We start from the raw sequence: 10,791 nt of genomic DNA, 5'->3' as shown, positions 1-10,791 counted from the left end.
GCCTAGTCTACAAAGTGAGTTCCAGGACAGCCAGGGCTACACAGAGAAACCCTGTCTCGAAAAACCAACCAATCAACAACCAACCAACCAACCAAACAAACAAACAAACAGAATAGCAAAACAACCAAACTTACAAAACGCTTGAAGCAAAACCCATTTAGAACATTCTGTGTATAAATTCCAAGTTACAGAGCCAGGCTGAGATGGGAGCCAGCCCACTAATGATCCTCACAGGCTGTGCAGGCTGTGGGTGCTCTGATTTACAGATGAACACTTACATACTGCATCACAGAAGAACCATGCTTGGACAGTACTGGAGACCTGGAGGAGGAGAGCCACAGGCAGGCAGGCAGGTAGGCAATAGGCCCTGGAAGACACCTGCAGAGGGAAGCCGGGGCACTTACACTTGGACAAACAGCCTGGGAGAGGGTCCCTGCCCCATGGAAGCCAGCAGCAGGGGTGAGCCCAGGCTGTCCCCTCCCTACTGTCCTCAGTACCAGCTCAGCTCCTGCCCTCCCTTCAGTTCTGACTCCCTTTTCCACAGCTCCCTGAAGGGCCCAACTGTGGCTGTGGCTCCAGCCACATGGTCCTGAGCCCCAGCCCCGTGCCTGACTTGTGGCAGTCACCCGTTAGGCTGCTGTGTGCTCCTGCCTCAGCTGCAGGAGGCACTTGGGAGGCCACAGGTCTGCCCAGTAGTGGTGGTTTTCTGGAGAATTCCAGCGCTGGTCAGCAAGAACAGCCCCAGGCCTGTTGGGAGCCAAAGAAAACAGGAGGTAGCTCAGCCAGCAGAGAGGATGCCATAGGGACCTGGCCTCTCAGAACACAGCCACCTCCAGCCTTCCTCTGCAGGGCTGTTTGCCCTCCTTCGCCCCCCACCCCTGTGAGTCCAAAGACAACTTGGGCACTGTTCTTGGCTAGCCTCACTCTCTGATTGTTTTTAAGCCCCAGGATCTTGCCAGCACACTGTATGTGTGGTGTTCATCTATCCAGAATCCCAGGCTCATTCCTACTGAGGACTATTGCTGAGCAGTTCCCACTAGAGCCCCATCACCTCTGGGTAATAGTGTAACCATTTCCACACCCACCTTGGCTGCCTCTGACAGAGGCTGGGACTGCTTCCTGCAGTGTTCCCCAGCAGATACCTAGCAGGAGATATGATCCACAACAGGCACATTTGTGTAAAACATGGATGTACCAGAAATCTACATATCCTCCGACATGCCCCACCAACTCCCACCTCACTCCCTGCCCCCACCACTGGAGCTAACCCCCCTGCTTCCTATGACTGATCTTTTTACTCTCTTTGTTCCCTGGACTGTCTGTGTCCTCCAGGCAGCCCTCCATGGTTTCTTCTTGGAACAAGAGATCTTCTTGGGTTGCAGTAGCCCCAAGAGGGCTAGTCCCCCTCCCCTGAGCCCAGTTTCTCTGTCTACAGACTGTGAGTCCTGGAAGGCCAGGTGGAGAGGGTTAAAGCTCGTGGAGGCTGAGGTGTTTTATAGCTCAGAGTGTGGCTGGCCCGGGAAAGATTTTCAGTTCCCAACCAGTCTTATTTTTATGACAGGCTGTCTCCCCGGTGGCTGGGGAACAAAGCTTAGTACAGTTCAGTGAGAAGAGAACCCCAGGGAAGCTGAGGTTCCTTCCTCCACCCCATCCCCAGCACCACCACTGTCTTCTCAACAGTGCAAAAGGGGAAATTGAGGCAAGGACATCATTTATTCAGGATTCTGTTTGTTTGGAGGTGCAGGGAGGGGGGCGGAGGAACCCTTACAACCCCCTGCTGACCTGGGCTGAGTCACACCCTTAGGTCCCTTTTGCAGGACTTTGAAGTGCAGAGGGAGTGTGGGAGCCAGAGTGGGTGAGTTGGGACCTCTTGATTACTTATGACTTTGTTTCCCCAATGTTATCTGCGGGGACAGATGAAGATTGTCTTGCATACAACAGGCACTCAGTGGTGAATCAGAGTGAGTGGAGAGCCCCAATTGACTCTCCAAGGCTCATGCCTTTCTCTCCTCAGACCCCACCATATACTGATCAGCTGCGGGTCATCCCGCAGGGCCGTGGGGCGCGGCCCTGAATGCAGAGCCCGGCCTGTTTACCTTGTGGCGGGCTCTGGGCAGGGCCGCGGGGGCTGTCCCGGACCCGGCGCGGGGATAAATAGGCCGCGGGCTCGAAGGCGCAGACAGCAGCTGCAGCTCCGCCGCCATGGGCCCCACTGCCTGCGTTCTAGTGCTCGCCCTGGCTATCCTGCGGGCGACCGGCCAGGGCCAGATCCCGCTGGGTAAAGCCGCTTAGTAGGGGACATGCGTGGACAGGAGGCCCCTCAGTTCCCTCCAGGCTCATGATTCTTGCTTCTCAGAACTTGGGGGTCTGCTCTCCAGGAACGTCCGGGGTTCCTGAAAAATGAAGCGGCGGGTGGAGCTTGGATGGCCCCGGAGGTGGCGGGAGGGGTGATGGAGTGGTTGGGTCACCCATCACTGGCCCCTGTGGACGCAGGTGGAGACCTGGCCCCACAGATGCTGCGAGAACTTCAGGAGACTAATGCGGCACTGCAAGACGTGAGAGAGCTGTTGCGACAGCAGGTAAGGAAACAGAGACAGCAGCATGGAGACAGAACAGGGACAGGGGCATACAGAGGGGACTAAGAATGGTAGAGAACAGAGAGAAAGACAGCGCGGGGTCAGAACAGGTGCAGGAGACACATCGCAGTGACGAGGGGGAACAGAAGGGACAGAAAAGGACAGAGAGGAAAAACAGAGCAGGGAAGAGAGGACAGGGCGCGGGACAGAGAGGATGGAAACAGGGCTAGGGACAGGATTCTGGGACTGGATGCACAGAGTCAGAGACAGGGAGACAGGGACTCTGGAATGGGTTTGTGCAAAGGCGGATGTAAAGGGGGTAGTTGTGGGCACCGGGCTTCCCAGGAAAGAGGGGTCGTGGGAAGAGGAGGGGGACCGAGAGGAGGCGCATGGGAAGGGGTCCCGCTGACTTCCTGCCCGGCAGGTCAAGGAGATCACCTTCCTGAAGAATACGGTGATGGAATGTGATGCTTGCGGTGAGCACAGACCGGACCCAAGGGCCGGAGGAAGGGTGGGGGCACAGAGCGAAAAGGAGGAAAAGGGCTGGGGAAGGAAGCTGGCGGGGGCGAAAGCAGACAGCGACCGAGCGGACTGGACGACGGAAAGAAGGCCCGGGAGATGCGCGAAGACCAACGACAGGGCTGGCAGGAGGACCGCGCGGCCTCAGGGCGCGCGCGCGCGCGGACCTGCCCAGTCCCAGCTTGGGCTAAACCGACCCCCCCGAGGGGCGTGGTCCTGAGGGGCCCCACCCCGGGCGGGGGTCAAGCCCATCTTGTGGGCGGGGCCGGACAGGCGCCTCCTCTGGGCGTGGCCTAGGTTGGCTCCTCTCCCGGGCGTGGCCTAACTTCTGCGGGTCCGCAGGAATGCAGCCCGCACGCACTCCAGGCCTGAGCGTGCGGCCAGTGCCGCTCTGCGCACCCGGCTCCTGCTTCCCCGGCGTAGTCTGCTCCGAGACAGCTACGGGCGCGCGCTGCGGCCCCTGCCCTCCTGGCTACACCGGCAACGGCTCGCACTGCACCGACGTTAATGAGGTGCGCGGGCTCTTCACACCCCCGCCATCCTGTCCTACCCGGGCCGACCCCACCACAAATTCCCTCCATCCGACGACGCCCCCCTCATCCACTGAGGGTGTTTTCCTGGACCAGCCCCTCGCAGCCCGGGGCTCCAAACCAGAAGACCTCACGTCTAACAGGGGGGGTCCATCACTATCTCAGACGCACACTCTGACCACTCCTTTTGTCCCTACCGACGCCCACCCCAACGACCACTTGGGCGCCGGGGGTGTCTCTCTCCAACCCTCCTCACCACTGGGGCGTCCTCGCCCGGAGCACGTGTCTACTTTGGAGAGTCGCCCTCCCAGACGGGGCTATCGCCGCCGTGCCTGCACGCCCAGGCGGCCACTTCCTCCCTCGGCTGGGGATGCCCGCCCCGCAAGTTCATTTCCTCACCCCTAAGAGGTCACAACTCCATGCCCATAAAGGCAAAGTCGTCAGCGACCCTCGGGTTCTCTATCCCGTGTGGCACCCTACTTCAAGAGCTGGCTGATGATGGCCCTTAAGCGCCCTGGAATGCAGACGCATGCCAATCTGCATTCTCTGCATTGAGTTCGCGCCCAGCCTGGTATACATGGTGTGTTCCAGAGCAGGCAGAGCTAAGCAGTGAAATCTTGTCTCCAACAAAACAAACCCCTGTCCACATCCGGGAAGCCCCAAGGTGCGGCTCTGGCGGTCCACCTTGGGACCCCTAATCCTGTGTGCTTCTTTCTCACAGTGCAACGCTCACCCCTGTTTCCCGCGTGTGCGGTGCATCAATACCAGCCCTGGCTTTCACTGCGAAGCCTGTCCCTCTGGGTTCAGTGGACCCACCCACGAGGGCGTGGGACTGACCTTCGCTAAGACCAACAAACAAGTAAGGGAAGCCGGGGACCCTACATTTATGGCAGAAGGGAATGAAAGTCATTTTGTCCAGAAAACTCGCTCCAAAGAGAAAGTTCTTGCAGCGGGGGTGGGGTGGGGGGCAGGTTGCAAAGAGGCGTGGCCCATGGGAAACGTGTGTTGTCTGCCCGTGGTCTCAATCCTTCAGGTTTGCACGGATATTAATGAGTGTGAGACCGGCCAGCACAATTGTGTTCCCAACTCCGTGTGCGTCAACACCCGGGTAAGGAAGGCAGGGATGGTGAGGTTGACCCCATCAAGGTCCAAGTGGGTGACCCGCTGACTGCCTGCGCCTGCACCCAGGGCTCCTTCCAGTGCGGCCCCTGCCAGCCCGGTTTCGTGGGCGACCAGACGTCAGGCTGCCAGCGGCGTGGGCAGCACTTCTGCCCCGATGGGTCACCCAGCCCGTGCCATGAGAAAGCAAACTGCGTCCTGGAGCGGGACGGCTCGAGGTCTTGCGTGGTGAGTGCAGGAGCAAAGGTCGTGGAAGAGGGGTCCCGGAGCTCCGGCGTACATGGATATTTCCACCATCTCCCCTATGCAGTGTGCAGTCGGCTGGGCCGGCAACGGGCTCCTGTGCGGTCGCGACACGGACCTGGACGGTTTTCCTGACGAGAAGCTTCGCTGCTCAGAGCGCCAGTGTCGCAAGGTGGGCATGACCAGGAGGGCGTGACCCGGAGGGTGTGGTGAGCACGGTAGACACGCGCCTCACCCCACCCTACCCCCCCATCCCCGCTCCCCAGGACAACTGCGTGACGGTGCCCAATTCGGGGCAGGAGGATGTGGACCGGGATGGCATTGGAGATGCTTGTGACCCGGATGCAGACGGGGATGGAGTCCCTAACGAGCAAGTAAGGCTGTGTAGGATCATCTGTGGGCAGGACTTGGTGGCAGCATGACCTCCAAGGTCACGCTAGTTATCTAGCTTCCAGCAGAGGGACCAGACCTTCTTGGAGATGGGCTGGTCTGAAAAATGGTCTTTAAAATTTATTTATTTATGTATTTATTTGTGGGTATGTGCACGAACGTGTGTTCTCACAAGTGTGACACAGTGTGGAAGACTAAGGGTTACTTGCAGGAGTCTGTTCTCTCTTTACATCGTAAGCTCCAGGAAGACAGAACTTTTCCTACTTCCCTGTCTGGCAACTAGGACATGATCTCTGTCTCATGCTGACTTTGCCTTCTACTTGCCCTGCCTTCTAGGACAATTGCCCGCTGGTTCGAAACCCAGACCAGCGCAACTCGGACAGCGATAAGTGGGGAGATGCCTGTGACAACTGCCGGTCCAAGAAAAACGATGATCAGAAAGATACAGACCGGGATGGCCGGGGCGATGCCTGCGACGACGACATAGATGGCGACCGTGAGCATGGCTGGGGAGTGAAGGGTGGAACCCATCTCTCAGTGACCTGCAAGGCTTGGAACTGAGTGGTGGCTTGGTCTAGAGTGCCCTGGTGTGGCTAAAGTCAAGCAGAGGGAAACATGAAGCCAGGTCTGGGAGAGAAGAGGGCTGGGACATGAGGGGTGGGGTACCCAGTTTAACATCCCTTGTGGCTTCAACATGATGCATAGCAGAGAATGGCCTAGAACTCCTGATCTTCCTGCCTTCCCCTGCTGAGTATTGGGACTGACAGCTGTGCACAACTGTGTCCTGCTTGACCATCCTTTTTTCTTATCTTTTATGTATGTGAATACATTGTTGCTGTTGCTACCTTCAGACACACCAGAAGAAGGCATTTGATCCCTTTACAGATGGTTGTGGGCCACCATGTGGTTGCTGGGAATTGAACTCAGGACCTTTGGAAGAACACAGCCAGTGCTGAGCCATCTCTCCAGCCCTTGGCCATCCTTTTTTATTTGACATTATTGTTGTTACTGTTTTTGAGACAGGGTCTCTCTCCATAGCCCCAGCGGTCCTGGAACACACTCTATAGACCAAGCTGGCTTAAGACTCACAGAGATCTGCCTGTCTCTGCCTTTTGAGTGTGGGATTAAAGGAGTGTGCCACTATGCCTCACTTTAATTTTTTTTCATTAACTTATTTTTAGTATGCTTCAGGCTCTTCTAAGCCTTCCTCGGCCCCTGTGCCCTTCTTCACTCCCACCTCAGCACCCTAAATCTGCCCTCAGCTTACTTGCATTTCTAATCTCCTGCCTGCTACCCCAGGCCCAGTCAGGGTAGAGGCCAATGACCACTCTGCCCAAGATCTTACATGGCTGGTGGTTCTTTCTCTCTCTGAAGCACAGTAAATTCTTTCCTCACTTTATTTTTTTTAAATCGTGTTTTATTTGATCCCCCCCCCCAAGGCAGGGTCTCAGTGTGTAGTTTGATCTGTTCTAGAACTCACTCTGTAGAGCAGGCTGGCCTTGAACTCACAAAGATTTGCCTGCCTCTGCCTCCAGAGTGCCAACAGGCGTAGCAACTTTGTAATGTTTAACTGATCTATCCTGTGTCCATGCACCTGTGTATGCATGGGTGTGCAAGAGTGGTATGACACACACTTGGAGGTCAGAGTGCCTGCATTGCAAGAGTGAGTTCTCTCTCACCACACCAGCCCCACCCCTTATGATCTGTGTTGGGACGGTACCATCCTAGCTTGGCCCTAGTCTCGGGATCCTACCTTCGTTCTCTGATTTACCTCAGGAATACGAAATGTAGCTGACAACTGTCCCCGGGTGCCCAACTTTGACCAGAGTGACAGTGATGGTGATGGTGTTGGGGATGCCTGTGACAACTGTCCCCAGAAAGATAACCCAGACCAGGTGGGCCACTTTCTATGTGCACTTTAGTTTGGGGAGCATAATGGATCCTGCCAAGAGCATTCTGAGGGTGGGGGTTCTTGGGGTGGGAAGGACCTGGCTGTGGAGTTGGAGTGGGAATGGCTACTGAGTACCTAGCCCTGACTGTGACCCTTGATGCCATTCCAGAGGGATGTGGACCACGACTTTGTGGGCGATGCCTGTGATAGTGACCAAGACCAGTAAGGAGCCCTTGGGAAGGTAGCAATGGAATGTTGCATGACAACCCCCTTCCAGAGTCTCATGTCCCATTTCCACACTCTAGGGATGGGGATGGTCACCAGGACTCCCGGGACAACTGCCCCACAGTACCCAACAGTGCCCAGCAGGACTCAGATCATGATGGCAAGGGCGATGCCTGTGATGATGATGATGACAATGACGGAGTTCCTGACAGCCGGGACAACTGCCGCTTGGTGCCTAACCCTGGCCAAGAGGACAATGACCGTAAGGATGGAGTGATCGTGGTTATTGAGACCACCTGGTGTGGTCTCTGGTGTGGACTTGGTCAGTAACAGGTGTGGGTGTGGCCAGCAGCTGGTATGAGGAGCCAGAGGTGCCTGGTGTGGGCGTGGTCAGCAGTTAGTGTAGGCTATTGGTGGAGGGTGGGGGCTGAGCTGAGCCCTACCTTCTTTCAGGGGATGGCGTGGGTGATGCGTGTCAGGGTGACTTCGATGCTGACAAAGTTATAGACAAGATCGATGTGTGCCCGGAGAACGCCGAGGTCACCCTCACCGACTTCAGGGCCTTCCAGACGGTTGTGTTGGACCCCGAGGGTGATGCGCAGATCGATCCCAACTGGGTGGTACTCAATCAGGTGCGGCTAGGGCTGGGGTAGCAGTCTAGGGGGGTCCAGGTGCCACCTCAGCAAGACCTCCACCACTCGGCACTGGCCTGAGCCCCTTGTTCTTCTGACCTCACCAGGGAATGGAGATCGTTCAGACCATGAACAGTGACCCTGGCCTGGCTGTGGGTGAGGCGGGGCAGGGCTATGGGGCGTGACCACGGTGAGCTTGGCCACTCTAATCATGGGAAGAGTAGGGCTAAGGGGGTTAGGACAAATGGCAGGTTGTAGGAGTGGTCATAGGTGGGTGGGTCATAGGCCATGGAGAGACCAGGGCTGGTTGGTCAGGATCTAGGAAGGGCTGGGTGGGGCCTTTGGGGCATTGCTGTGGGATGTGTGACCCCTGAGAGCTAGGGATTGGAAGTGTCTGAGGATGTGGCCAATGCTATGTTGGGGTGCGGCCTTGTTTGGAGAAGCAGGTCTTGTTTGGAGGGTCAGGGCCTGACTTGGAGGTGTCCAGAGCAAGCATGCTTCTGGAGACCCCCTTCCTCTCCCCTCCTACAGGATACACAGCCTTCAACGGCGTGGACTTCGAGGGCACATTTCATGTAAACACCGCCACTGATGATGACTATGCTGGCTTCATCTTCGGCTACCAAGACAGCTCGAGTTTCTACGTAGTCATGTGGAAACAGATGGAGCAGACGTACTGGCAGGCCAATCCCTTCCGGGCCGTGGCTGAGCCAGGGATTCAGCTCAAGGTGCTGGCTGGGCTGTGCCCTCCAGGTCCCTGTGCCCACACACATTATATACTCTTCAGCCTTCACCGCCAAAGCCTTCGTAGCCCTCCAGCATTGTCCCATGGCCCTCAAAGTTGTCACCACTCCTCATTCTTATGCCCAGCCCCCACCCTCCCACCACCATTGCCACGGGGTTAAATCCTCGACTCACAGGCCCATAAATACCTTCTCTGGAGGGTCAGAGAAGATGCCGCCTTGTTACAGTGCTTGGGGCACACTCAAGGGAACTGGAGTTTGGACCCCCCTGAACCCACCTAAATGCTGGGTATGGATGGTGATCCACCTGTAATTCCAGCCTGGAAAGGTAGAAACAGGATCCCTAGAGATACTAGCCACACTGGGAAACCCCAGGCCTTATGGAACAGGATAGAAAAGCTACTTAAGGACGACTCTGACAGCTTCTGCCCTTCGCGCACATGTGCATGCACCCACACAGGTTCAGAAACGTGCATACTCTGAGAGAAAAAAATTGAAGATAGACCCTGTCTCAAAAAAAAAAAAAAAAAAGAAAAGAAAAAAAGGGGGGGACTACCCCTTGGGATCATCACGTGTCCCTTCGGGCTCCCAAGCCTGTCACAGAGCCCTAGATTTCCCTGGACACCCCAGATCCTCCTACAGACACCTCACAACAGGTCCCCAGGTCTGTAGACCCCAGTTTATCCCAGCAGGCTGCCGCCTCCTATATCCTTATATCCAGGCCCTCTAGATCCCCTAAAGTATACCTGTATTTCCAGCATTCATACAGACTCCTGGCTCCACTACCCACAGTGGTCCAGCCAAGAGCCCTCACTTGCCCTCTTGAAGCAAGGACCTTCCCTATACTCCACCATTCATAACTCCCACCTGCTCTACCAGACAGGGGTCTGATCTGTTTCCTCTCCTGCCTGTGGCAGGCTGTCAAGTCCTCTACAGGTCCCGGGGAACAGCTCCGAAACGCACTGTGGCACACGGGGGACACAGCATCCCAGGTGCGGCTACTGTGGAAGGATCCTCGAAACGTGGGCTGGAAGGATAAAACATCCTACCGCTGGTTCCTGCAGCACCGGCCTCAAGTTGGCTACATCAGGTGGGCATGGCTCTGCCGCTGCTGAGCTGTGCTTTGCTGCTGATCCAGGAGAAACGGGCTCCGTTTACAGTACATCATGGTCTTACGGGGAGATGCCAGGACCCCAGTACCTCCTATGTACAGGGCACCTGACACACATTCTCACAGAGGGAAACTGAGGCAGGGGCCCCAACACCAGCCCTTATTTTGAGTAGGAACTAAAGATGAAGGGGGTGGCAAGCAGGGAACCCTACCTCAATGGTCCTCTATCACAGGGTGCGGTTCTATGAGGGTCCTGAGCTAGTAGCTGACAGCAACGTGGTGTTGGACACAGCCATGCGTGGTGGCCGCCTGGGTGTCTTCTGCTTCTCCCAAGAGAACATCATCTGGGCTAACCTGCGCTACCGTTGCAATGGTGAGAGAGAGGCCAGCGGGCTGGACCCAAAAGGCTCCAGAAACCTCTCTCACCTCTTGCCTTTCAATCTGCAGATACAATCCCTGAGGACTACGAGAGTCACCGGCTGCAGAGGGTCTAGGGACCAGTGGGGTCCCGCTGCCTGATGGACTGTGGTGGCATAAGCTACGGGTGTCTGGGGGGTCTGGCATCCCTCTGAAGGGGTGTCTGGCCTGGGGAGGAGAGGCAAATAAAGTGTGTATGTGGGGGACTGGCTGGCTTTGGTCGCTGCTAAAGGGGCACTTTGTGGAGGGGCCTTCAGGAGGCCCTAGGGTCTGTACTCTAGTCACTGAGATTGTCAAGAGCATGCAATTCACTACAGGTGGTGACAGCCCTGGAATATTCTAAGGTAAGATCAGATGGCTGCCTCCAAGTTTGAGGAACCCCAGTCACTGAATGG

The 10,791-nt window shown here is 56.5% G+C and overlaps 1 protein-coding gene across 2 annotated transcripts; it reads left to right on the top strand.

Moving 5' to 3' along the window:
• Positions 1-2,182: 2,182 nt before the first annotated feature.
• Positions 2,183-10,595, top strand: Comp (cartilage oligomeric matrix protein). 2 transcript variants are annotated; one of them, XM_021170585.3, is made up of 19 exons: positions 2,183-2,278; positions 2,494-2,579; positions 3,001-3,052; positions 3,438-3,607; positions 4,347-4,484; positions 4,659-4,733; positions 4,814-4,972; positions 5,055-5,159; positions 5,254-5,361; positions 5,714-5,873; positions 7,154-7,272; positions 7,438-7,490; positions 7,574-7,755; positions 7,947-8,125; positions 8,233-8,281; positions 8,657-8,853; positions 9,786-9,958; positions 10,213-10,352; positions 10,427-10,595. In XM_021170585.3, the coding sequence occupies exons 1-19, from the start codon at positions 2,203-2,205 to the stop codon at positions 10,471-10,473; spliced, it is 2,268 nt and encodes a 755-aa protein (XP_021026244.2). In that variant the 5' UTR covers positions 2,183-2,202; the 3' UTR covers positions 10,474-10,595. The 2 variants fall into 2 exon arrangements, with proteins under 2 accessions (XP_021026244.2, XP_021026246.1); XM_021170587.1 differs by lacking the exons at positions 2,183-2,278; positions 2,494-2,579; positions 3,001-3,052; positions 3,438-3,607 and adding an exon at positions 3,619-4,205.
• Positions 10,596-10,791: the final 196 nt, after the last annotated feature.

Source organism: Mus caroli, unplaced genomic scaffold, assembly GCF_978045245.1.
Source record: "Mus caroli unplaced genomic scaffold, Mus_caroli_1 scaffold_10, whole genome shotgun sequence".
Lineage (NCBI taxonomy): Eukaryota > Metazoa > Chordata > Mammalia > Rodentia > Muridae > Mus > Mus caroli.
Note: the sequence above shows the minus strand (reverse complement) of the source record. Positions and strands in the feature narration are given on the sequence as shown.